General features: G+C 37.1%; 1 protein-coding gene across 2 annotated transcripts; it reads left to right on the forward strand.

Annotated features, from left to right (window-relative positions):
- Positions 1-2206: 2206 nt before the first annotated feature.
- Positions 2207-27720, forward strand: nsd1a (nuclear receptor binding SET domain protein 1a). 2 transcript variants are annotated; one of them, XM_051859874.1, is made up of 24 exons: positions 2207-2634; positions 3399-4288; positions 6628-6769; positions 7363-7535; positions 10806-12627; positions 12716-12828; positions 14423-14624; positions 14708-14799; positions 14903-14956; positions 15164-15212; positions 15338-15495; positions 15628-15762; positions 16818-16941; positions 17424-17624; positions 17748-17927; positions 18347-18503; positions 18585-18790; positions 19945-20057; positions 20874-21143; positions 22627-22743; positions 22843-22984; positions 23066-23172; positions 23307-23508; positions 24848-27720. In XM_051859874.1, exons 2-24 carry the CDS (start codon positions 3416-3418, stop codon positions 25558-25560), a joined length of 6345 nt encoding a protein of 2114 aa, XP_051715834.1. In that variant the 5' UTR covers positions 2207-2634; positions 3399-3415; the 3' UTR covers positions 25561-27720. The 2 variants fall into 2 exon arrangements, with proteins under 2 accessions (XP_051715834.1, XP_051715835.1); XM_051859875.1 differs by lacking the exons at positions 2207-2634; positions 3399-4288; positions 6628-6769; ... (18 more) ...; positions 23066-23172; positions 23307-23508 and adding an exon at positions 23517-24570.
- Positions 27721-27819: the final 99 nt, after the last annotated feature.

Here is a 27819-nt window from a genome sequence, read left to right on the forward strand (position 1 = left end):
TTGTGTGGAAGAACTGCAAAAACACATTTCTATACAAAAAATTATTACAATTTATAAATTATTTTAAAATACCAATTGAGTTGGTATTAAAATTCCTCTTTTATGATGTGACAAATATTAATATATGACTGTTTCAACAATAAAATATATGTAGACAAAAAAATATTAGAAATAATTGATTTGCATTGGCTGAATAGGAAATTTGTTATAAATATGGTAAGACAAAACAGCACTAAAAATAATGCCATGAACGTTAATTACATAAACACTAATGCACACAATTGTATCTGATAAAGTAACTTGCAATTTTTACATTTTAGAATTTTTTATATTCTTTTTCAAGTTACTAACATTTTTATGGAAACAGCAGCCAAATTTTCTTCTACTGTCTTTGTTCTGGATTTAAATCAGTGTCTAAACAAACACTGAGTGTGGAAAGATAATTACCAAATTCCCTGAAAGGGAAAGTTGACAGATTAGAATAGTTTTTCTTTTAATGCAAATATTTTGCGACTTATAAATCTATTTCATATGGGTAATAGTAAGATAGTCCAAAAAAATTAGTATATTTTATCTCATGACAACAATAGAGGTTTGTGGCAAGCCATTTTAACATATATATATATATATATATATATATATATATATATATAAAATGAGAAATTACTTATTCACTGGATACTAACATTTATTTTTCTGTTACTATCCTAATAGTGACAAATAACTATTCCCTTACAGAAATTAATTACATTTTTTTTTTTTTTTGCTATTGAATTCTATGGGGACAACTATTCACTAGTATGTTTTGCTGTTTCCCTCCAGTTTTGTTGGTATCCAATTCAGGTTTAATAGTATAAGATGCCTATTTATGAGACACTATTTTCTATCAAAATCGTAGTAATATTTAAAGAGTTCAGATGCAAAAGCCTCTAAGTCTGTCTGATTTGTTTTCTTTTAAATAAGCTTTTTTTTTTCTTTTTTTTAACAGGCTCCTACGTTTAGGTTCAGTAATTTCACTTTAATGGCAATGGAAATTCTATTAGATATTAAAATGCCTTATTTTCAAAAATGTCACTTTAGTCAATTCATTGGTATTTAACAAATTTGCTGCAAAACCAGCTAAGTCCATGTGTGCTTTTTTTGCAAAAACCTCTAAGTCCACCCCTCTTTGCCAACAATAGTAAAAAGTCTGTTTCTGTCAGTTTCACCGCAGCAAAAGCAATATTGTTGTGCTCACTTGCTACTTGCGAAATCCTTTCATTGCCACTGTAACAATGGACAAAACATGATAAAAACTTGCAGCTCGGCAATTGAAAGCCAGCTCATACGCACACCGGCATTCATCTTGAAATCATACGATTCGATTGGCGTCTTCCGATTGGTTCTTCTGTCGACTTAGAGGCTTTTTGCTGACAAAGCGAAGTGGCGTTTAGTGGTTTCTGCCAACGAACAGTTATTTCTGTAGGGCTGACGCTGGGGTTTAGCGGATTTGAAGCAAAAGTATTTGATGAACATATATGTGCAGAGAGCATTCGCTCAATATCATTATCTCATTTTTGACAGAGGTGGTGTTTACTGGCTTTTGCATTTGAACTCTATATTTATTATCTCACAATTTACTTGCCATATCAGACTGGCTAATTTATAGGCCTAGTTATAAAAATCTTACTAACAATAATAATAATGTTAACAATTGGAACACAGACTAATAACAATAAAAAACAAGTAATGAAAAAAAAGGTAGTTACTACTAGTAAGGTATACATGTTAAACCCGCTTGCCATAACTGTCTGACATATTACACTTATGCGTGGCATGGCCTAATTTCCAACCACCCACAAAATGCGCAAAGAAAACTTAGAAAATGAAGCATGTGCGAGCTTGTTTATTTTAATCGAGACCAATAAATTGTGTTTTCTCTTCACATGACTTCGTGTGGTCGGCTACCTTGCAAAGCACGAGTCGTCTCTCTAAAATGGAGGAAGTTACGCCTTTGTTAGGACAAGGAAACAAATGGCGTGAGGGTTAAAAAGCAAATGCTCACTGTAGTATCGTTCAATGCACCCAACAAGCACCGCGTCGACTGAGACAATATGCATGACGCGTTTGGGACAAAGTTAAACTTGCGTTTGCTAACACATTGTCCATATGAATTTACTGCAAGTGAGAGATGTACCTGGGAAACAGTGAATCGGGTTAAGTGGATGTGAATGTATACCGACTGGGGGTTGGGTGTGCTGTGCCGATTGGTCGCTCTCACCAGCACACACACACTCACACACACAAGCACACAAGCAGTCAGTCAGGGCTTGTTTTAACACACACATACAACCAGGGGCATTCGGCAAGCAGGGCAAACAATCATGTATAGAAATCGTGGCCGCTGAAAAACGTGGTTTCGATGTATTGACGTGGTGCTTCGCGGGAAAGTGACAGGCGCTCAGTTTCATTCTCGTTTATTTATTAATCTCCATTTTTGATGTTGGAGAGAGAAATGAGTGCCGAGGCCGGGCCTACTGGTGCAAATGCTGCTGGGATTTTGCAGATCCGCTTTCAAAAATTGACCAAAAGTAACGCTACATGCTCGAATTTGAGGGGCTTTCCGGTGGTTTTGTCGTGACCGAGTCGTGAATGGTAAGGAACCGGCGATTTCTCTCCTGTACCTTTTGTATTTGGTGCGTTTTTCATCTCACCGTCGTGGGTGACTTTACTGCTGTACGACTGTATGGGAACTGTTGATGCACATGATGATAATGTAACATACTTTACCAGCGTTTTCACACTGAAATCGCGGCAGAGGTCATCTTTAAACAGTCCAGTGTGGGCATAATAAAGTGTCTTCGACATAGCGATTTATGTTGAGTTTTTTCAAGCTTTCTTATTTTTGTCTTGATGGATTCTTGACAAGACGGCCTATGAGGGTTGCGGCTTAAACCCGAGTAGCGACCCTGTTCCAAAATCCACTTTAAGATGCTAGCTGTGTTTTGGAACATGATAGCTGGTTTCTAGTCGGTGTAAGATTGTCATTAGCAGGTCGACCAGCTACCATGCTCCAAAAAACCATCCTGACCACCTTAATCTGGCATCTGGTTTATTGCTAGTCTCAGGTGGACTTCCACCTCGCTCCAGCTAACAGCTTAAGCTGTAATTTTTTAGCAGGGATACTGGTGTTTTGCAATATTACAGTGTTTTTGCTGTTAAAAATGTCATTGTGGAATCATCTTGTTTGGTGCTTAATTGTTTTGAAACATTTGGTTTAATGCACAACTCAATAGTGTTCTGTGGCCAGTTGCAACAAACCGCTTAGAAGTTCAGAAAACCCTGAGTTATAATCCTAAGGTTTTTATGTTATCTTAAAAACATCTTCTAAAAGCATTTTCTGGTTTATTTTGTTGCAGGATGGAGCCATGACAACATGAATCAGTCCTACAAAGTGGCTGGCAGGGATGGCTCGGAGTGTCGTGGCAATCCACAGGAGTCCAAGGCACTTGATAGCCGCATCAGCTCCTGTGGACACCAGAGCACAAAGCGTCAGGGTGACCAGGGGTCTGCCATGCATTTCTTGAACTCTGGCTACAAACTCTCTGCATCGTCGTTTGCGTACAATCAGAGAGAATCCACCTCCAACTACAGCCCGCTGAGGAGACTTCAGGACCTGACCACTATGGTGAACCATGCGGACATGAGTTTGCAGGACAAGGACTTTCATGGGCGAAATAAATTGCTCATGCACAATCCCATTGGCGGCAGTGAATTTGGAATAGGCCTTTACCACAATTCCAATTCGCAAGGAAACACTGACAGGACTACTATTCAGGATCTGGACAAAAATGGTTTCTCACCAGTAAGCTCTGATAGCTTGGAACACTTTCCATCCATCCCACATGGATTTTTGCATTTTGAATCAACACTGTTTGACAGCGGGGACAGCAAGGATAATGACGAGGATGTGGATGGTGGGGGAGAAGCGGTGGCACCGTTTAAAGACACGTCAAAGAAATGCCAGAAACGAAATCTGGCAAATACAAAGTCTCCGAGCAGCCACAGGCTGGACCTAAGTACAAACAAACATGGAAGTTGTAACCTTGTTGCTAAAAATACAGTGAAGTCTGACCCTCCTGCTAGTCCCTCGCATTTGCCTGTCGAGGTCATGATGGAGGATTTTGATAGTATGGATGATTATTCAGACAGTGACTGCGATCTACCCAGCACTGGGAAAAGTGCTTCTATATTCAACTCTGGTCTCTCTAAAAGACCAAATTCACCTAGTGACTCCCATTCAAATCCTGTAAGATGTTTTTATATTCAACTGATTTGTTTTGTTGTCTTGATTGTGGTTTTTCCCTAACAGGTGTACAGCAGGTGTTATAGAGTTTCACTCAAGAACATGCTGTTGTCCAGGAAGGGAAATCCTTTTTATACATATATGTATATATAAAAAGGAGTGCACTGAAATGAAAATTCTAGTCCGAAACCGAAAATTCAGGATCGTCACAGAAAATTTACAGAAAATATAGGCCGAAAACCGAACCTGAACATAAATAATCAATTAATTAATCCAACTTATTTAATAATCAACACTCAAATAGCTAAAACTGAGTCGTACGAACATTTAAATTGCACATAAGGCAGTTTTTATGTCAACTTTTTTAAAACACAATTGTTTCTACTCCAGTTTGTTGGTGAAATATAAACATGTAAAGCTGTAATAACTGAATGTCATGACAGACTTCATTCAAACATAATGAAGACATCACTAACAGGTTAAGTAAAAATAAAATGACTCTTTAGAGTTATGGGTTTGTTGACACTAAATAGCTTTCTTGAGGTAAATGTAACATTAAGTGACACTGGATAGCCTACAAGCTGTTTTATTGACGTCTTTCCCCGGTTTAAACACTGATTGAGCAATTACATGAGATGCGATTCATTTCAGTAAGTTTTAATTTATCTTTCAACATACCTTCTGGTGTTTACCCATGTTTATTTATTGCTGTAACTAGTAGTAAAGAGGAAGAGGTAGTCAGTTCACTTGCTGCCACTTGAACTAAGGCACTACAGTGATCTTTCACGCCATATTAAAGAGTGCCAAAATGACATTTATTGTTTAAATTTCATAATAAAATCAAATTTAAAGTTGAAACTTTGCTACATATTAAAAGTAACAATGCACAAAGCTTTTTGTGATTATTGGATGGCAGGTGGACTATACAGATATTCTACTGCCATCAACAAAAAACAGCATAGACTAAAAGATTTTAAATTTGAGAAACCATAACATTACAGATTAAAATCGAGGAAATAATATTGTCAGTTCAGAGCTAGTGTACACGTTTAACTGTTGTAGCTTATCCATGTTGTGTGCACGAAATAGACACTGAACAAAGTCAAAATGTGCCATCGGAGAAGCGCTAATTAAACGTCTGTTTTTGGTCACAGAAAAATTTCGGCCAATCATTTTTGCTAGCCGAAATTTTGGTGCATTCCTAATATATATGCAGTGTATATGTATACATATTCATGCACACATAGTGGGGTCCAAAGGTCTGAAACCACATTAAAAATCCATGATTCAAAATCTTATTTAAAACATGAAATAAACATTAAATTTAAAGAAATTTTATGACACTTTTTTTTAAGATTCTACCGAATCAGCTAACCAAATTTGAGGTGCTGATCATATGAACTCGTTTATATGTTTTTGCTTCCATTGAAGCACAACATGCTCTTTGGGTCATCTTAAATCATGCTGGAGAACATGATCATCAGGTTTTACACACGTGTGGGGCACCTTGAGTGCTGCTGTTATGAAAGCAAAATAAAGTTATTTTATAATGGACCAAAAAAATCAACTGTATGCAATCAGAAAATGCTGAATAGAAACAATTCCACTGGTAGTTTTGGACCCCACTGTATGTATTAATTGAAAACCTCATTTGCACACTATTAACACAAAAAAAAAAAGAAAACTCAATGTGCAGTATAACCAATTTTTTTTTTTAACTGATACTGTGGTCATTTTCAATTGACCACAGTAACCCGCTGATGCAGATAATTTCACAGCAACGTTGGCTGGACCAATAGTGTGAATTTGGGGTGGGTCTATCTTTCTTTCTTTTTTTTGACCAGTAGCACACAGGGGGAGTGTTTGAGTAACTTGTTTGAAAACTGTCATTATTTTTGCAATTCTGTATAGTGACATTAGTGGTTTCTAAATGACACAACTCGACTTCAGCAACACATTTGCTGCTTGTAGGCTGAGGTATGTTGATTTAAAGTTGGTATTGCCCAGTTATTTTTAAATTGCAAGCTGTCATAGACAGAAGTCATTTGTATTACCTTCCCCTAAGCTGAACCACAAAATTGCATTGAATTGTTGACTAGGAGCTCAACTTCGTTTTTTTGAAGCAGAGGTGTTAAGTGCTTGTTGGTTCATACTTCTTTTGTAAAACTTATCTGGCCACAATCTTTGTCACGGTTAGGACAAAGGCCGTATGCCCTTGACCTGTATTTATCTGAAATGCTAAAACTAGCGTAAACAAACAATCTAAGCAGTCTTGTCTCATGATTAATGTTTAATGAATGATGATTGAGGTGACAATTTTTTTTTAAAATTTTAACCCAAAGTCCAACAGCCCAAAGAAGAAGCAGCTTCCAGGTGTAAAGTACTCTGTTGGAGATGTTGTATGGGCCAAATTCAACCGCAGACCCTGGTGGCCCTGTCATGTAACCACTGACCCACAGCTTGAAGTCCATACCAAAATGAAAGGTGATTTCTTTTGTTATGATACACTTTTGTAAGACTATTCGTAGCGGATGTCTAATTTGTTTATATTCTATCATCTGATGTGGCATTGCGATGATGGGACATGTTATTGACATGATATACTTATTGTTTTGCTTACACTTGTGACGTTGTTACAATGTAATTACACAAATAAGTACAGAGTAATATTAATTAATTACATGCACCTACTATAGGGATAAGGTTAATGTTTGGTTTGTGGAGTTTTTTGTTGGTTAGGTTTAGTTACTTATAATTATGCATAATTTACTGTTACTACTACTATAGTAAGTACATGTAACCTGTGCATCACCTTTTAAATAAAGTGCACTTGTTCTCTTTTTCTTAATATTTAGACTTTCTGCAGTTCATTTGTCTATATCATTAAGACAGATAATGTTATTTTCTTTCCACTGTTCATGAAAGTAAATGCTTATGTACTTATTTATATTTATATTTGGCTTGCAACTTGGATATTTACCATTATTACCGCTGAAAGCAAAATGTCTTCTAGGTTAAAACATTTCTCTGAACCCATTGTTGTCATATTGTCACAGAATGATGAAATTTTCTTGCAGATCCCAGTCGTCGGCCATGTCGCCTCTATTTTGTCAGGATGTTTGGGGAGATCATAGATCAAGCTTGGGTCCCGGCAAAATCCACTTTTCCTTTTGAAGGAGGTCATCAGTTTGAAAAACTCCCTGTTCTGAGACGAAGAGGAAGACAGAAGGACAAAGATTACAAATACACGGTAAAGTGTTGCAACTTTTTATGCTGTTGGGTCATTCTGTGTCAGCTCAACCAGAGATAAGTCAGTTTGCATGCCTGTAACTCAAGAAGTATTAAAGATATCTTAATATCCTTTTAGATTCTGGTTATTATCAAACTTTTCTTTTGGTATCTTCATTTTAAATGTCCTATATGGTTCAATCCTAGAGATAGGGAGATCTCAATGCGGTTTCATGAGTAAATTGGTGAATTGTACACATTTTTAGTGGTCGAAAACCAAATGTGGGTCTCTTTGCATACAGCTGATACCTTTTTTCTTTTAAAGAGGAATATCTGAAGAACAAATAATGTTGAAATTAGAAATGTATCTCATTTTTTTCTATCAACACAATTGTATAGAACATGCCTGTCTGAGTGCCATAAATATTATTTTTCCAAAGTTGTCATGCCTGTTACTCTATTAAAGATATCTTAATATCCTTCTAGATTCTAAGACAAAACAGTGTTAAAATATGTCAGTGCAAATTTCTTTTAGTTAAAACAGCTCAAACATGCATTTTAGTCAGGAACTAAGCTTAAGCCTTGTCTGTGAAACCGGGGGAGGAAGTGTTGAAGATATCTTAATATAATTTTAGATTAGGGCTGGGCGATATGGCTGAAAACTGTATCACGATATCAGTGTTTCATATCGGTCGATATCGATAATTATTGATATTTTTTATGACCCATTTTAAAATAAGGACCAGGAGAAAAAAATATTACATTTAAACATTTTTATTTTAAACTTATCCTTCCTCTGATCATAATCCCCTCAGTTATTAAGACAGAAATGTCAACAAACATGGAAAACTCAAATAATTAAAATGTTGTGCGGTGTTGCAGCTACAGATGTTGTTGGTTGAATACGGCTGTGCTCCAAAGGGTGAGCTAAGGTGGTACATCAAGTTCGTGGTATTACCAGTCTTGGCGGGGACGACGGTCTTGCATAATTTGCAGACGACATTGGTCTGACTATGGTCAGACTTATAATATCCAAAAAAACTGCCATACTAACGAGCTGACTTTTCCTCTTTTATTTACAATTATCTCGCTCGCTGCGGCACTCATTTTCTGCTTATCAGTCGCCGGTTACTGAAGAGGAATCCAGCAGACCAGCACGAGACAACGATATGGCGCAACCAAATATGATACTGTTACATGATTGGCTGTTGCTAGGTTACCAGAGAGCGAGTGCCTTTGTTAATGCAACCAAACTTGCTTCGCAACCTCTGTTTTCTTCCGACGAAGAATAAAAAATATCGAAGGTTTTATCGAACACATTTTTTATTGATATCGATCACGTGTCTATCGCGATACATATCGTTATCGTTTTATCGCCCAGCCCTATTTTAGATTCTTGCTCCTATGAAACTTTTCTTTTGGAATCTTCATTTTTAAGACCATATATGGTTCAATCCAATAGATATATGGATCCCAATGTGACTCCATGTTCAAATAGTTGAATTTCACCCATTTTCAATGGTCAAAAGGCAAATGTGGGTAACTTTTCAAACAGCTGATACTTATTGGCCTGGTTTCACAGACGGGGCTTAGATTAAGCCAGGATTAGGCCTTAGTTCAATTAGAACATTTAAGTAGCTTTTATAAACATGCTTTAAAAAAACATTACTATTGTGAATCTTGAGACAAAACAGTGGCACTGACATAATTTAAAATATGTCAGTGCTAGTTTCTTTCAGTTAAAACAGCTCACACATGCATTTTAGTCAGGAACTAAGCTTAAGCCTTGTCTGTGAAACCAGGGGAGGAAGTGTTAAAGGTATCTTAATATTATTTTAGATTCTTGCTCCTATGAAACTTTTCTTTTGGAATCTTAATTTTTAAGGCCCTGTATGGTTCAATCTTGTAGATAATGGGATGTAAATGTGGTAACGTTATTACGATGCTGCGTATTTGAAAATCCCTTCCTCCAAATATCCCTGAAACTGATTCAAATATATATTCTTATAAATACACTTTTGAGAGCGCGTTAATGTGCCTCAACTTGACAATTTCAGTGGATTTTTGGCACTCAGAACTTGCACCTAACCTTGGGATATCGTTGTTCTAAACACTGCTTTTAACCCCGGGTTAGGAACGTTTCACACTTGTAATTTAGAAGCAGGGTTAGCACCACTTTTGGTGCCACGTTGGTGCTCCGCTTATGAATACCCATGATTAATTGTTAACGCCGGGTAAATTGTGAGCAGTGTGAAACATGAAGCAAGATAACCCAGGATTGGAACCCAGGAAGTTGTAAATTGTTCTTATAGAGGAAAACCAGATACATTTCTAGTTTCAACATTATTTATTCTTGAGACATTGCCCGTTAAATGCAAAAAGTATCAGCCATATGCAAATGGAACCACATTTGGTTTTTGACAATTGAAAACAGGTAATATGCAACAAATTGAACATGGAGCCGCACTGAGATCCCCATATCTGTAGTATTGAACCATATAGGGGCTTGAAAATGAAATTTTCAAAAGAAAACAATATTTATGGCACTCAGACAGGTATATTTGCAATTGTGTTGATAGAAAAAAAAACAAGATCCATTACTGGATTTAACAATATTTGTTGTTCAGATATTTCTTTTTAAAATGCAAAGAGACCCACATTTGTTTTTTGGCAACTAAAAATGTGTACAATTTACTCACAGAACTGCGTTAAGATCTCCATATCTCTGGGATTGTACCATATGGGGCCTTCAAAATGAAGATACCAAAGGAAATGCTTGTTAAAAACCAAAATATAAAAGGATATTAATATATCTTTAATACTTCTTGAGTTACAGGCATGCAAACATGGGGCAGAAAACACAAGAAGTGCTTTGTCCCATTTTTGAACTGTCACTGTTGGCATATAATGCAACAAAGATTGCTAAAGTCAACAGATTTTACAAGTAGACCTAACAATCTCTGTGTAAAAATAAAACAATGATGTTGCCATCTTTCTAAAGTCATTTTTACTCCCTGTAATTTGGCTCCAAATCTCAGGTGAAAATTGTCATTTTGACATTTGATTACTGAGTCAATGCATACATTACATTTAATATTTTGGCTTTCATCACTATTTATGTTTGTCTTTCTTCAGAAAAAATATTAACAAAATCAAAAATTTGAGCTGGGGATGTTTCTGAAATTAGGTTGATTTGACATGGAATGACCCTGTTATATTTTAAACAATAAATGCTTATCAAATGACATTAATGCTTTTGATAGAAAGTTTACTATTTTTGTTCGTTCTACAGGTTCCTAAGCGTCTAATGCCGACATGGAAAGCTGGTGTCTTGGAGGCAGAGGCAGCACTAACCAAATGGTTAAATGGTGAACCTCCATTGTCTTTAATTCCTGATGTGCACATGCCTGTTACAGAAGACAAGGCACCGAAAAGTCCCACTTCTCCGACTCCTAATACACAGTCCACATCATCAAGCTCACTTTTGTCCAATGGACTAGATGCGTCCATTAAGAACAAAGGAAAACCTAGCACTGGAAGCAAAAAGAAGGCAACTAAAAAGAATAGCTCAACTGTAAAATCTTCTGTAAAACTAAATGAGAGCTCTTTATCATCTAAATCAAAATCAAACCCTTTATCACACAGCTACAAACCTTCCTCAGCCACTGAATGGCACAAATCAGACCCCCTAGATAGTCCGTATTCAGATATTGACTCTGTCCCGAGGATTCTGTGCCCCAAACGTTCAGAGGAATTGCTGCAGGTAGAGGTGGCAAAAGAATCAAGCACTAAGCCTAAGAAAGTACAGCCAAGTAAAAAGATGAAAAAAGCTATCGCGAACAAGCCGGTGAAGAAAACAGAGTCTATTTCAAAATGCACAACAAACAGTAAGCTAAAGAAGTCAACGCCCAAAGAAAAAACACTTAGGGCTACGAACTCCAGACAGAAGGAAAGCAGTTCCCCAGGGTCGTCAGATGGGTCTTTCGCCATGCACTCTTACTATTTGCCTGCCAGCAATGGCTTAATGTTAAGAGCACTTGCCGCAAGAAAAGAAACCAAGGAGAAAGACTTAAGTCAGGAGCCAAAGTCTCGCTCACCATGTGCTGGCGATGAATGCTCAGAGATTTCCAACAAGTGCTCATCCCCCATTGACCGTTCTGAGTTGTTAAAACAACAATGGGAGGTAAAAACGGAGGCCAGTGAAGAGTCCACAGATGCCTCCATCTCCCACACACCCCCAAACCCAACTCTTATTAAGTTTACCAGAATCCGAAATGAGAAAAATGGCATTCATAATGGACCTCGACATAAAGGACCTAAGTCAGAGGTGACTGAATTCTCCCTTAATATCAAAAATGAGAGCATGATCTCGGACACATCGTCTTCGTCCATCCCTTCTCCCTCTGTCTCTCCCATGGATGCTTTACAGGATATGAAGGAGCTTTCTTTCAAGTCTCTTGTCAAAGAGGAATGCAGTTCAGGAGAACCTTCGCTCCGTGCGGATTCAAACTACAAATTCAGCACTTTCCTAATGCTCCTGAAGGACCTGCATGATAGCCGGGAGCAGGAAGGGAAACCTTTAACCCTCCCTCCCACATCTCCATCCTCTCTCATCAGGGAAGAACCTTCTCTCATCCCAGCTGGAGAAGATGCAACGAATGAGGTGCTTTGTGAAAAGGACTGGAAGGCGATTGCGGATCAGAACAGTCAGCAGGGAAAGACGTCAACGCCGAGCAGCTCAAAACTGAGCAAGGCCAAGCCAAAATCAGCAGCGAAAAAGGAGATGAAAAAACACGATGATGGGAACAGTTTAGTCTCTCCACTAAAGAAGCAGAACTCATCAGTAGGTGTGGATGTACTTGAAAAGGGTTTGCCTCTGTTAGGGGAACTTTCCAACTCTCACCATGATGCTGTTCCTGACGTCTGTGGCAAGGGCTCCATCTCCAAGTTTGCTCCTAAAAAGCGCTGGCAAACGTTTGGCACCAAAACAAAAAACGATTTGGTTGATTTGAATCAAGATGTAGTGAAGGTGTCCACAGAGCTAAATGGAGTCTTCAAAGACAGTCTTCAAGAAACTGCTCATTCTGACAGCCCTGATAAAAAAGATGCTTCAGGTAAGTCTCAAAGGTTGCTTGGAAGTCTCAAAAGTTGAAAATCTCATAACTGTTTTATGCAAAATTCAATGAATTCTTCTGTTCTCAGAAAACAAAAGACTCAGAAAACCAAGCAAGAGGCTGATTGAATGGAGTGAAGAATATGATCAAATATTTTCCACAAAGAAGAAAACAAAGAAAACCCCTGAATCCTGTAAAACGGTAAGCTAATTCTGCAACACTTGTTGTTTCTGTTGACCTAGTGGACTTCAACCTACAAATATTGATCAGTTTTTGGTATTGAAAGGGATAGTTCACCCAAAAATGAATGTTGTCATCACACTCACCCTCATGTCAGTTAAAATATTTTAATTTTAGAGGTTTTAATATCCTGCTCTTTTCCATACAACAAAAGTAAATGGAAACCATAGCTATCAAGCTATCAAGCTTATTCTTATTCTTAAGGTATTCTTAAAGGGGACCTGTTATGCAAAATTCACTTTTGCATGGTGTTTGGACATAAATGTGTGTTGGCAGTGTGTGTACACAGCCACCCTATAATAATACAAATCCAACCACTCCTTTTTTTTAATCCCCATAAATCATAAGCAGTGTCTCAGAACAAGCTGTTTGCAGGTTCCTGGCAATGTGACGTCACATTAGCCACAGGCCCCGCACACGAATGTTGACAGACACTGCCGTTTTAACATAGAACCGCCCTGAGCGAGTTCATAGTGAGTTGTACAGTCCGCCATTACTGCACTGACGAGAATGTCTCCCAAGCGTTTTAGGTGTTCTGTAGCTGGATGGATGAATCCACATAGCTCATTTACTCCTGAAATCTGAGCCGCTGAAGACGAGGTGGATTAATTTTGTTATCGAAGATTCAATTCTAACGAAATTTGTTTATGTCTGCGTGAATCATTTCACACCAGACTGCTTTCTGAACGAATGTCAATACAAAGGGACAATACAAAACAGAGGTTGTGCTAAAATATTTTACTCAAGAATAGATTAGTACAAACTGTTCGTGATCCAGCTTACAGTCTCCAGAGTGATACTGGATACGACAGTAATGAAGGTGAGAGCACTTTATTACAGTCAATCGGAGTTGATTTATGGATGTAAAGTTTATCAGTTTATTAAGCACCACCCGAAAAGGCATAAGGTCTTTATATATTTGTTTACTGTTAGTTGTAATGAGTGTTTCTGTGTACTTCGCTGTGTATGTTGATGATAATGCAAGGGAGAGAGAGAGAGAGTTTATGGATAATATTTTAATGCACACTTGCACTGTTTATAAAGCTCTTACAGTGATTTTCTATAGTGAAAACAGACGCTTCATATTTTGTGTGAAGTACGTTATAAAACTCATCGGTAAACAGGCTTGTACTAATATAGTGGATAAAAACAAGAAGACAATATAAGTTATAACCGCTATCAAACTAAACTATACCTGTTCTATCTCCATGCAGCATATATTCGCAGTTTCTGACATTATAGTGCGTCCTGAATGAATCCTGTCACCGGAGAATCACCTCGTGAAGCTCCGCCTTCTTAGGCCGAGCGCAGCAGCTCATTTGCATTTAAAGGGCACACACTGAAACTGCGTTTTTTGCTCACCCCCAAAAAGTGGCAAATTTTAACATGCTATAAAAAATGATTTGTGGGGTATTTTGAGCTAAAACTTCACATACACACTCTGGGGACATTAGAGACTTATTTTACATCTTGTAAAAGGGGGCATAATAGGTCCCCTTTAAAGTGTGCAAACTGTATTGCTGTATGTGAATGTTATTTCATGCTTTTCCTGAAGGGATCTTGGATCACCAACACTAATGCTGCACAGCCGGCATCAGAACAGATCGAACCTGATGTTTTAAGCTCTTCACCTGAAAAACCCTCTGAGCAGGCCACACCAGATGAGCAGAAACAACAACCTGATGGTATTGCCCCACCTTCACCGCCATCCTGTGGAGGCACATCGTTGGACAGAGAGTCGTGTGAGAAGAAATCTGGTAAGAATGTGTACTTAAAGACAACTTATTTCACTTATAACTCTCAGCTGTATGTATAAACATACTTTATATGGCTCTTGCAGCATCCTCAGATAGAAAGAGGTCACGTAAGCCTGTACATAAAATTCTAGACTGCACCTTTGAGGGGGATTCTGTGAAGGTCCCAAAGAAAGAGGTAAGTACTGAATTTGTGGTCTCTATATGATTTGTGAAAAATTATTACATTCTTTGGGGTCTTTTGCATTTTTTTTTTTCTTCTTTTACCTCTGCTAAATAAGGAGAGTAAACAACACGATAACAGCCAAGAAGACTCAGGTGTCAAAGATTTGCAGGTGATGTTTTGGGATGCACTTTATATGGAATTTTTATTTATTTATTTTTTTAATAGTAATATAGGCATTAAATCTAAATTAAATTTATTTTTAAATTACTAATGTAAAATGTAATATTTTAAAAATTAATTTAAGCATTATTATATAGTAATATTAATAATGATAATTTAGAGAATCTGACAAGCAATACTACTGATGTTTTTACAGAAACAAGAAGAGCCTGGACCTACGCCATCAAGCCCTTGTGCTGTATCAGGTTTGTTTTTCCACGCTTTACTATATTCTATCATGTATTTGTTGTATTTTATTGAGAATATTATAAATGATCCATCACCATATTTTGGAAAAATTTGCAATGAGATTTATTTTTGTCATCCTCAGCGGCAGCACAAAGCGAGGATGAGATAAGAACATCGTCCCCAATCCAGCAGGACGCACCCAGTGTCTGCCAGAACCAGCTTGAAGGAGAGCAGTGTAGTCCGTCAAAGCCTCAGGCAAAGGAGCCACACACCGATGGCGAGGACTCCCTGATCTCTGAGGTCATTATTATAAGCTGCACATTTTTCATCAGCCTAAAATTAATATGATGTCATCATTTACTGCCCCTCGTGTCATTTCAAACCTGTATAAGTTTTTCCATGTGTTATTAAAAACTTGATTTTAATTTTCAGGTTTTTGGTGCAGGACTCAATGACAGTGCTTTTTCAAGCAGAGATTCTTTATCAGGTGACTTCTCAGGACTCTTGACCAATAGAAAATCAGGGGAGAAAGGCGGAGGTGCATCGTTGAAGGAGAATGTTTGCCAGGTAAAAATATTATATATACCAAATGCTGGATGCAGATAATATTAGATTTAGACAATATAATTTCCTCTCTTTTTAGTCCTTTTGCTTTAGGAGCTTGGTCATATATTGATACACACTACCATGCAAAAGTTTGCATTCACTAAGATTTTATTTATTCATTTATTTTTTTGAAAGAAAGAAATTAAACATTTTATTCAGCAAGTATGCATTAAAGGGATAGTTCACCCAAAAATGAAAATTATCCCATGATTTACTCGCCCTCAAGCCATCCTAGGTGTATATGACTATCTTCTTTCAGACGAACACAATCGGAGATAGATTTAAAAATATCCTTGCTCTTCCAAGCTTTATAATGGTAGTGAAGGGGTGAGCCCGATTGTGAAGCCCAAAAAAATCATCCACCCATTATAAAAAATAATCCATATGGCTCCAGGGGGTTAGTAAAGGCCTTCTGAAGTGAAGTGATGCGTTTTTATAAGATAAATATCCATATTTAAAACTTTATAAGTTAAAATACACACACACACACAACCATTATAAAACATGGAGGTGCCAGGATATTTTTAAATATATCTCCGATAGTGCTTGTCTAAATCATGGGATAATTTTCACTTTTGGGTGAACTATCTCTTTAAATTGATCAAAATTGTCAGTGAAGACATTTATAATGTTACAAAAAATCTATTTTAAATGAACGCTGTTCGTTCTACCTATCAGCATATGAGAATGATTTCTAAAGAATCAAATGACGATGAAGACTGGAGCGTAATGGCTGCTGAAAATTCAGCTTTGCTATCACAGGAATAAATTACAATTTACAACTTTAAGTAGAAAACAGTTATTTTAAATTGCATAAATTTTTCATAATGTTGATGTTGTTTTTTTTAAAAAAAAAAAAATCAAATAAGTCCAGCCTTGGTGAGCATAAGAGACATTATTAGAAACATAAAAAAAAAATCTTACAAACCCCAAACTTTTGAACGGTAGTGTGTATAACCTAAAAATTGTCATCATAGCCGTTCAGTGTAAAACTGTTTTGGGACTATATGGTGTAGGTATGTGAGAAGACAGGTGAACTGCTCCTCTGTGAGGGGCAGTGCTGTGGTGCCTTCCATCTGCAGTGCATTGGCCTCACTGAGACACCTAAAGGCCGGTTTATCTGCCAAGAGTGTAAGACAGGTGAGTGACCAGCACCTAACACACAGTCTTTTTCAAATTATGATATTGTGATCATGAGGCAGTCACTCCTCAAGAATCCAGTTGCATAAAAAAAGTTCAGTTCAATAACGATTACACAGTGAACACATTAAAGTCAGCATGAAATGGAAGTTGCGATAGTATTTTCTTCCTTATTGTGACATATCTGAGTGAAACAGCTTCTTGAACAAGAAAAAAACATCTGGTGGGGCTTGCTGTGATCTATTGTGAGTGACAGGTTGTCCCGCCCTCACGTTAGTAAACACATCATTGGAGAAGTCGCTGCAAGAGGGAGGGGAACTTATTTTGATTAAAGATTACGAGAATTTAAAAAATTATGTGCTCTGATAAATCATTTATAATAAATACTGCAGTATTCCATTAAAAAATAAGAATTGTCTATTTTGATTTCATGGTGACTTTAAGACTTGTAATGTGCATGTCTATGTTTTTCCTTCCTGTAGGTGTGCACACATGTTTTGTGTGTAAAAAGCCTGACAAGGAGGTCAAAAGGTGTATGATCCCTGTGTGTGGGAAGTTTTATCACATGGATTGTATACGTAAACATTCCCCCACCATCACTCAGAACCGCGGCTTCCGCTGCTCCCTCCACGTCTGTCTGTCCTGCTACATCACCAACCCCGCCAATCCTGGTATCTCCAAAGGTGACCATCATTCAGCTATTACATATGCAAAGATTAAAAACTCACTGATTTGAAGAAATAAAATCTATAGTTTTAAATATAACAAAAGGATGTGTCCGTGATCATAACTTGCTGATCTCACAGGCCGTTTAACCCGCTGTGTCCGCTGCCCTGTGGCTTACCATGCCAGTGACTACTGTATGGCTGCTGGCAGCGTTCCATTGGCCAATAACAGTTTCCTGTGCCCCAATCACTTCACTCCACGCAAAGGGTGCAAAAACCATGAACACATTAACGTCAGCTGGTGTTTTGTGTGTTCTGAAGGTACGTACACCAGTCGTCACTCTCTCTATCAGTGGTGCTTTTAAAAAAAAATTACAGTTTCAGTGCAGCTTCGAAGGGCTTTAAATGATACCAGACGAGGAATAAGGATCTTATCTAGCGAAACGATTGGTCATTTTTGAAAAAAATGTAAATGTATATGCTTTATATAAACAAATGATTGCCTTCCAAGTGCTTCCGCCAAAACCGTACTTTCGTATTCTTCAAAAAGCCTACGCCTTCCCTATTCAACTTACGGAACGAACGCAGCACAGTTACATTTTTTCCGTAAGTAGAATAGGGAAGGCGTAGGACATACAGCGTAAGCTTTTTGAAGAATACGAAAGTAAGTCCTTTAACAAGACTTACAATATATGTGGCGGGTGATAAAACGGCCAAAAAATGGGCCCTTACTTCTTTAGGAGGAAGTCTGCTCTGCTGTGAATCTTGCCCTGCTGCCTTTCACCGTGACTGTCTGAAAATTGAGATGCCCCAGGGAAGCTGGTTCTGTAACGACTGTCGAGCAGGAAAGAAGCCCCATTACAAGGACATTCTTTGGGTGAAAGTGGGCCGCTACAGGTTTGCATGTTGTTTCACCAATTTTTTCCTCTAAAAATTATAGTGCAATATTGATGATATTCACTGATGCATTTGTGCCAGGTGGTGGCCCGCTGAAGTGACTCAACCGAAAAATGTTCCTGATAACATCTACCGTATAAGGCATGAGGTGGGGGAGTTTCCTGTACACTTCTTTGGCTCCAAAGACTATGTGTGGACGTATCAGGCTCGCTGTTTTCCCTACATGGAAGGGGATGCCAACAATAAGGACAAAATGGGAAAGGGTACAGATGCCATCTATAAGAAAGGTAGTTTTACGCTCTTATCTGTCCTAATTAAGTGACATAATAATAAGGGATTTGTCCACACTGAACATGAAACTGCTATGTGATGCCATACCATCATAGCCAGTCAGAGTATATATGATGTCTAAAATAAAGCTATGTGGAGAGGGATTTTGACATGTATGTTGTGATGACATTGGTTTGGACAAAAACTTGATATGGATCCTTTTGTAATGTGTAAGAAATTTTGTACAAAAGTTGAAGTCACTATAGAAGTGTAAAGCCTTAATATTCAAAGATGCATGCATACCATACATCTTAAATGATATGATATCATATAGAGCATGCCAGATCATTATGTTTTAATGGGGTCTTGACAAAAGAAATCAAATTTTCTTGATCTTTTAATATATATAATAGGGCTTTGTAGCTTAAAAAAGTTTCATAGCTTAAAACGTCCTCTATTATTTAAAAAAAAAAAAAAAAAAAAAAAAAAAAAGCATTTATGTAATCAACCTCCAAAATCAGCTTGTTTTGATGGTATTTTTGATGGTAGTTTTGTGGCATCTGACACATGACTATATATTTGCATGTGACTGCCTGTAAAGCAAGACATCGACAAATCGTTGTACGTCATCGCACCATAGGCCCTGCCCACTGGCATTCAGATGCTTTACAGCTATACAGATGCCCATTCAATTTCTGACATACTCCATGCGCTTGAGTCTGCCGACAACAGGACAAATGGAAGAGTAAAAGAACATTTGCTTTGATGTGTCCTGTTTAAACAGCTCGTTTGCATCTCTGTGGATGGTTTATTTTTAATGTGTCCCAGATTGCATTGGAGGATTTTATATTTATTTGGATACTTTTTCCTATGCAATGACGTTAGCTAATCATAACAGTGGCCGTTTGACAAGACTTAAAAAAAGCCGCCCCTTAAAATGGATAATTTCAGACAGGGTCAGAATGAGGGTTGAAAATATTTTTTCTGCATATATATATATATATATATAATTTGCTTTTTTTGTGGAAAAATATAATTAACATTATAAGAGAATCTCAAGGAACATAGTAAAATAATAAACAAAACATTCATATTATGCCCACTTTAAAATGTGTATTCCTTCGATATTGAGATAAATTTGGTTTAAAGAATTGTTTTTTCTTTTTCTTAGCTTTAAATGAAGCGGCCGAAAGATTCAGGGAACTGCAGGCGGAAAAAGAGATGAGACAGCTTCAAGAAGACAGGAAGAACGACAAGAAACCTCCTCCGTACAGACACATTAAGGTAATGACAATAATGAATTAAATTAAATAAATCATTTGTTAACAACTTTTTATTAGTTAATCAAAGTTTTGATTAGTTAGTCACTTTCACGTCGTTTCCAACCCATATACTGTTATTTTTGTCTTTGGAACACAAAATTAGACTTTTTGAAAACTATATATGCAGCTCTTTTCCATAAATCAACAGTTTCTTGATAATAAAAAGGAGCATAGAAGTCCATATTACTCATTCTCATTTTGTGTTCCATGGAAAAAAAAAATAGCATTGAATGTCATAAAGGTGAGAGTTAACTATTCCTTTAAGACATTTCTTTTGTGTTAAAGGGTTAGTTGACCCAAAGATGAAAATTCTGTCAATAATTACTCACCCTCATGTCGTTCCAAACCTGTAAGACTTTCGTTCATTTTCAGAACACAATTGAAGATCTTTCTGATGAAATCTGAGAGCTTTCTGTCCCTCTATAGACAGCTACGCAACCACTTTGACTCCTCAAAAAGTTCGTAAAGAAATCATAAAACTAATCCATATGAATTGAGTGATTTAGTCCAAATATACTGAAAAGACACGATCACTTTATATGATGAACAGATTGAATTTAGGCTTTTATTCACATAAGAAAGCTCTCAGATTTCATCAAAAAATATCTTCATTTGTGTTCCGAAGATGGACAAAAGTCTTACGGGTGTGGAACGACCTGAGGGTGAGTAATTAATAACAGAATTTTCATTTTTGAGTGAACTGTCCCTTTAATATTCTTAATGCTCCCCTCTCAGATAGTGACACTGATCTCATGTACACTGATCGATTTTCGCTCAGGTGAACAGACCAATAGGGAAGGTGCAAATAATCACGGCAGATCTGTCTGAGATACCACGCTGCAACTGCAAAAAGACAGACGAGAACCCGTGCGGCATTGACTCGGAGTGCATCAATCGCATGCTGATGTACGAGTGTCATCCTCAAGTGTGTCCAGCAGGGGAGAATTGTCAGAACCAGTGCTTCACCAAACGGCAATACACCGAGGTGGAGATCTTCAGGACACTGTCACGTGGGTGGGGTTTACGCAGTGTGTCTGACATCAAGAAGGTGGGTATTTTTAACATGCCGCTTTTTTTTTTTTTTTTTTTTTTTTAGTGGCCGTGAAATGGAAGTTGTAATAGTCTTTTCTTCCTTATTATAACGTATATAAGTGAAACAGCTTCTCAAACAAGAAAAAAATGTAGGGCAGGAATTGATTTTGTCCATCAGGAATTGATTGGATCATTTTAGTTTGCTATTGGTTTGATCTCATGTGAGTGACAGATTGTCCCGCACTCACGTCGGTAAACACAACATAAGAGAAATTATTATTATTATTATTTTTTTTTTTACAATTTGTTATTATATTTATATAAATTATTGTTGGTGTGTTTGTCTGTATGCATATAATGTATACATATAATGTATATATATTTGTGTGTATGTGTGTGTGTGTATATATATACATCTCCATACTATATCCTCCTGACTACCAGCAATGGTATTTTGTCCTCTGTAGAGGACATTATATTTTAGTGAATTTCTCTGAGAACTTGCATGTCACAGTTTTAAGTCTGGATGTCCTGTAAAGAGCACATTCGGGGCTTTTCAGAGATACCAAATGTTCGGAGGTTTCACCATGAGCACTCCCTCTACCTGGTCTTTAAAATGGCTGACATTAATTTAGTGATCAAATTTAACACCCTTATGGAAATATGATAATATTTTGTTATTATCATTTACATCTGACTAATTTTCAAATTGTTTGTCACAAATCAACATCTCAGGAAAATGTTATGGGGTTTCAAAACAAAATATGACTTTCTGTTATGAAACAGGACATTGATTTTATACATGTCCTCAGTAGAGGACAACAGGACTTCATGTCTGTCAGGCATTTTGGGAGACAACAAGTGAATAGGGAAAGAAATTATATATCAATATTCCTGTGAAATATTAGATATTATTATGGAAATCTTGCCAATTATTACTCCTATTATAACATTTCTTTTTTCATTACATGTTACTCCAAGAACACATTAATATGCAAATTATATACAGCGTGTAGATACATTGTATATAATAGGGAAAAAAACATTTATGACCATTTTACACACATATTGCATTAAGCAAAATGGTATATCAAATCATTCTGTTATATCTTTCAGAATATAGTTGAGAATCATCTTTATATAAAGTTTGGTATAAAAGATCCTGAAACCAAAAATTGATTGGTGATTAAAAAAAATCCCATTGTTTTTGCCTTTTCGTGTCTATTTATGTCTTATTTTATTTTTATTTTTTTTAAACTGAGTCCTGAGGTCCACTACAGAGGACATAGCATAACATGAATAAAATATAATTTTTTTTTTTTTTTCCTTATGCTCTAAACAATGTAATGACATAAAAAAAAAAAAACTAAATTCACAAAGCTTTTTCTTTTTTTTTTTCTGGTAGTCAGGAGGATGTGTATACTTTTTTTATTGGGTATTATTCGTGCTTTACTAATTATGTCTCTCTTCCCCATTCAATTACATCACTTGACCAATAGGGAGCTTTTGTGAATGAGTATGTTGGAGAGGTCATTGACGAAGAGGAGTGTCGAGCCAGGATCAAACATGCGCAGGAAAACGACATCTGTAACTTCTACATGCTCACGCTGGATAAGGTCAGTCACCTGAGTCGATTCTCAATCCAGATCTCATCTTCCTGATAACATGTTTTCCACTTACCTTGACACCGGGCTGTGTCCTTCATATACGTGCAGGATCGCATCATAGATGCCGGGCCGAAAGGAAACCAAGCGCGTTTTATGAACCACAGCTGCCAGCCAAATTGTGAGACACAGAAGTGGACGGTGAATGGAGACACCAGGGTCGGATTGTTTGCGTTAGAGGACATTCCTACAGGTGGGTTTAAATCTGAAGTAGATAATATGGTACAAGAAAGTGGGTGAATGTATATTTAATAGGTTTGTCGGCTGTTCTCAGGTGTTGAACTCACTTTCAACTATAATTTGGAGTGTCTGGGTAACGGGAAGACTGTGTGTAAATGTGGGGCGTCCAACTGCAGCGGATTCCTTGGTGTCAGACCGAAGGTGATGCATGCTTCATGTATTATAGATTTGTTTTTAAAGGAATATTCAGGATTAAAGTTGAGCACTTTTTGTATGTTACACTTCATTATTTACCTGTTCTGTCATACTCCATGTGACAACTTCCTCTTTCTCAGAATCAGCCCACATCTGATGACAAGGCACGGAAACTGAAGAAGAAGGTTGCTGCGAAGCGCAAGAGTCAGTTGGAGGTCACCAAGGAGCGAGAGGATGAATGTTTCTACTGTGGTGATGGAGGGCAGATTGTGTCTTGTAAGAAGCCCGGTTGCCCTAAGGTCTATCATGCAGACTGTTTGAATCTGTCCAAGAGACCTGCAGGTGAGTGGCTCATTTTCAAACAACACGAGTCTCTTGAATTTAACTTGTTTCATTATCTTATGCTATTATACCTTGCTCTGAAGTTTGATTATGATTATGATTATGATGACGTTTCTTTCATGGTAGGCTCACCTTTTCTTCCTTGTGTTGATGTATTTTTAAAAGAAAAAAAAAGATGAAAGCCTTTAGTTTACGCTACCGTTCTTATGTCTGGGGTCGATAAGTTTTTTTAAATTTTTTTATTATTATTATTATTATAATGTTCTTGAAGTCTCTTGTGCTGACCAAGGTTGGATTTATTTGATCAAAAATACAGTAAGAAGAGCAATATTGTGATAAGTTATTACATTTTAAAATAACGGTTTTCAATTTAATATATTTTAAAACATAATTTATTCCTGTGATGACAAAGCTGAACTTTCAGCATCATTACTCCAGTCTTCAGTGTCACATGATCCTTCAGAAATCATTCTAATATGCTGATTTGCTGCTCAAGAAAAGTTTCTTATTATTATCAATGTCGTGCTGCTGAATATTTTTGTGGAAGCTGTGATAAATTTTTCAGAAATCTTGGAAAGAAATGAATGGAAAGTTCAAAAGAACTTTTGTATTATTATAAATGACTTAACTGACATTTTTTTATCAGTTTATTGTGTCCTTGCTGTATATAAATATTAATTTCCTTAAAAAAATAAATAAAAAATCTTACTGACCCCAAATGGTAGTGTATGTAACAGCATGACAAAATCATGATTTGCTGCTTGCTATTACTAGTTTGTGGCAAGATGTATTATGCAAATTTGTGTATTTCTTTCTGGAAAACTATGGCTGTAAAGAGTAAAATATTCATAATTAATGAATCTCCTGATTTCTGACCAGTCTTTAGAAAGCAGTATTACACAGTAGCATTTTAATGTTTAAACAAATTGTTAACATACCTAATATATAAAAATGTGAACCCTAAAATCCTTTTTTGTAAAATCTGCTTTTTTTTTTTCATTCTAATTTTCTTCACACCTCCTTGTGGCACCCCTGGGGGGGTCCTTGGGCCTCAGTTTAAAGGTTAAATACAACTTAACATTTTTTAACAAACAGAAAAACATTCACTTTTAATTTTAACAAACTGTTTCAAAATTATTTCAGCACTTAAAAGGAATTTTCTTGCTTTTGTAATGCTAAATAATGGAAAAACTCTTCCACTGTTGGCTATTTAGTCAGCTATTTGTAAATTTACATGTTGTAGGATAATGATTACTGTCTGAGAATGTGGCTGAATCAGCTTTTCAGGATTTTATTCAAGCAGAATCATGATTGAATCTGCCTCGTGTGCATTTTTCAGGCCGTTGGGAGTGTCCGTGGCATCAGTGCAACGAGTGCGGGAAAGAGGCGGCGTCCTACTGCGAGATGTGTCCCAACTCCTATTGCAAACAGCACCGCGAGGGAATGCTGTTCATATCCAAACTGGACGGCAAGCTGTCCTGCAGCGAGCACGACCCATGTGGCCCCAATCCTCTGGAACCGGGCGAGATTCGGGAGTACATGCATGATACGTGCATCCTAAACCCGCAGCCCAATATGGCAACATCTGGCAGGATACCACAGTCTACCCTACTGCCTGCTGCTCCGCTCTTCATTTCCACCACTAACAGACCTGTGTTCCAAGCCCAAAGAGACCCATATGCAGACGAGGTGGTGGACAATGTGGTTTTGCCACCCTCTTCCCCTTCTAAGGACATCAAGGAGGAAGATATGAGTGATGAAGGCGAGGTGGTGGAAGGAGTGATCGTGGATGAGGGAGAAGATGAGGGCCTTGAGGTCGTGGGTGGTGATGATGATAATGATGATGATGATGATGATGATGTTGAAGAAATGGGCTACAGAGGGATGGGGTTAGAGGAAGAAGATGAAGAGGAGGTGAACCGAGGTGAGTGTGAGGACGACTGGGCAGATGAATATGTGGATGATGACTTTGAAGGCAATGAGGACTTAGGGGAAGTGGAGGGGGATGACCAGGAATCATCATGGGATGAGTCTGTTGAAGGAGAAAAGTGAGCTCTCCTGCATTCATGCTAGACATCCATCTCATTCACACACAAACTCTCTCTCTGATGAGGACAGTGGACACATTGGGTGACCTGCAGGGAAAGTCAGCTGCTGTTTTTCCAGTCGGTGCCCAGCTGAATGCAAAGCAACTTTTGAGAAAGATGGACATGTGCATCATTCTTAAGCCTTCTTAACCCAAGTCCTCTTGGAAAAGTCCATAAAGAGGGTTGAACCTGGTGCTGTGGGACTGTGACTTCTCAGTCCTTTAGTTGGTATATAATTAGTGTCTGGTGCTCTTTTGTGCATTTTTTTTTTTTTTTTTTCCTCCTTGACTTGTTTACATTCTCTGATAAAAACAAAAAGATGACCTCATGGGGGCTTGAAATGGGGCACCACAAACCATACTGTTTTGTCTTGCGTACGAAATCTGCCATGCATAGATTTTGAATACATTTCATTGACTAACCAATTTGGTTTTTTAAGAACATGTCTGATCATTTCTTTTAAAAGAAAGCGCAGACCCCCCAAAGCAGCAGACCCTTTACCATGTGATTACAATGACATAGCAACATCATCAGGCCCAAATATGGCTTTACGCTCCACGGGTCACCATGCTTGAAATGATTTCTTCAGGTCTGTCTGTTAGTATAGCTGAGTGGCTACATGAGAATGAATAATAGGAGTCCTAGTAAATCTTTTCAGCTGATTTGTGAATAATAAAAAATAAAAAAAGAGTGCTACTGTCAAAAAAGGACAAAGAAGTGTGACATACCCAGCATCAACCTGCGTGATTTCAATCATGCACTTTGTGTTGCATTTGTGTTTTTGTGAAACCTGTCATTTTACTTCACTTCTCCGAAAATTGTCAAAACTAAAGAAACTTTTAGTTTTAAGTTTTTAGTCTAGAGGAGTGATTGTATCACCTTTCGTTCTCCATGCTTGTGGCCTTTGAGTCTTGATGCTTTTAGGAAAGATGAGTTTGTACTTCTTAGATAAGATGGATGTTACACAAGGCCTATCTGTACTTCCCCTAGTTACTTCAGTTCAACCACCATCTCAAAATACTGGTCCAAAATTTTCAGATGCCTCATTCATTATCCATTCAGAATGTCAGAGAAATTTAGTCATGTTTGTATGCGTCTATGAGCAGGTAAACTTTAAAAGGTGCCTCTGAATGTTTTGCACTCTTTCAGAAATCTCAAAGCGTCAATTATATACATGAAACCCGTAACTTTTAAATTTTTTGCCATTTAATAATTCCAAGCTAAAAACTCATTCAACATACTCTGTAGATCTGGCTGATGAAACTTATTATGGAAGTTCATTGAGGGTGCTTGGTTGCCCTCTATTCAGACTTTAGTGATCATATATGCATTAATGTTTGAGGAATGCAGATGACCCCTTAAAAATGTATATTTTGACAAATAAATGCTGTCTTTCCCCATTTGTAATAATAAAAAAAAAAAATTATCATACTAGAACCCATTTTTGTTTCTAGTAGTCATATTATGGTTTAAGTTTTGTAACAATACAATTTAGGATTATAAATATCGAAATTTCTCTCACCATCACTTTATTCTCAAAAATTAGAAAAGCACCTTTTGTTTGCAATATCATTGTGCACCAGGTACAATCCCTGATTGAAAAACTGCCTCATATAATGAAGTAATGTTTGTATTAACAGAACATGTTTAGAAAAAAGGAGTTATGTTCCATCACTGATATTGGATTATGTTTCAATGCCTTTAGGCCTTACACTCATTATTTCTGGTTCTGTAGCTCTTTTTGCAACCTAATCATGCAGATGCTTTTTTAAAAAGCTTTTTTTTTTTTTTTTTTATATCTTTATCTTCTTCATCATCATTGACCATTGTACTTCTGTTTTCTTAGCTCTGTGTAACTTTCAAAGTCATGTTTATTGTCTTTCTCTATTTATGGACCTTGTATAATCTTTTTCACACATTTTTGTGTTCCTTGTTTCTTGTATGTTTGCTAAATCTGCTGCTGTGTTTCAGCGCTCTGCCCCCTTTGATACCATGAAGAGGACAAAATGCAGATGACAGTTTCCTGAGGACATTTGGGCAAAAAGATTGCTGCCATGTTAGAGACCCATGATTTTGTACTGTACCTTGTGCATAATAAATATTATAAGTAAAATTTTACAATAGACACCAGTTTACTGTTTTTTTTTTTTTAATCAACTGTCCTTATTGGGTATATGTGGATCACACCAGAGAGTAGTGAATTTTAAATGTGTCATTGATCAAA

Source organism: Ctenopharyngodon idella, chromosome 14 (assembly GCF_019924925.1).
Source record: "Ctenopharyngodon idella isolate HZGC_01 chromosome 14, HZGC01, whole genome shotgun sequence".
In the NCBI taxonomy this organism is placed as follows: Eukaryota; Metazoa; Chordata; class Actinopteri; order Cypriniformes; family Xenocyprididae; genus Ctenopharyngodon; species Ctenopharyngodon idella.

Coding starts and splice junctions, on each gene's coding strand:
- nsd1a (XM_051859874.1), top strand. CDS start 3,416: ATGAATCAGTCCTACAAAGTGGCTGGCAGGGATGGCTCGGAGTGTCGT. Junction 4,289..6,627: donor GTGACTCCCATTCAAATCCT/GTAAGATGTTTT, acceptor TTTAACCCAAAG/TCCAACAGCCCAAAGAAGAA. Junction 14,625..14,707: donor GTCGTGTGAGAAGAAATCTG/GTAAGAATGTGT, acceptor TGGCTCTTGCAG/CATCCTCAGATAGAAAGAGG.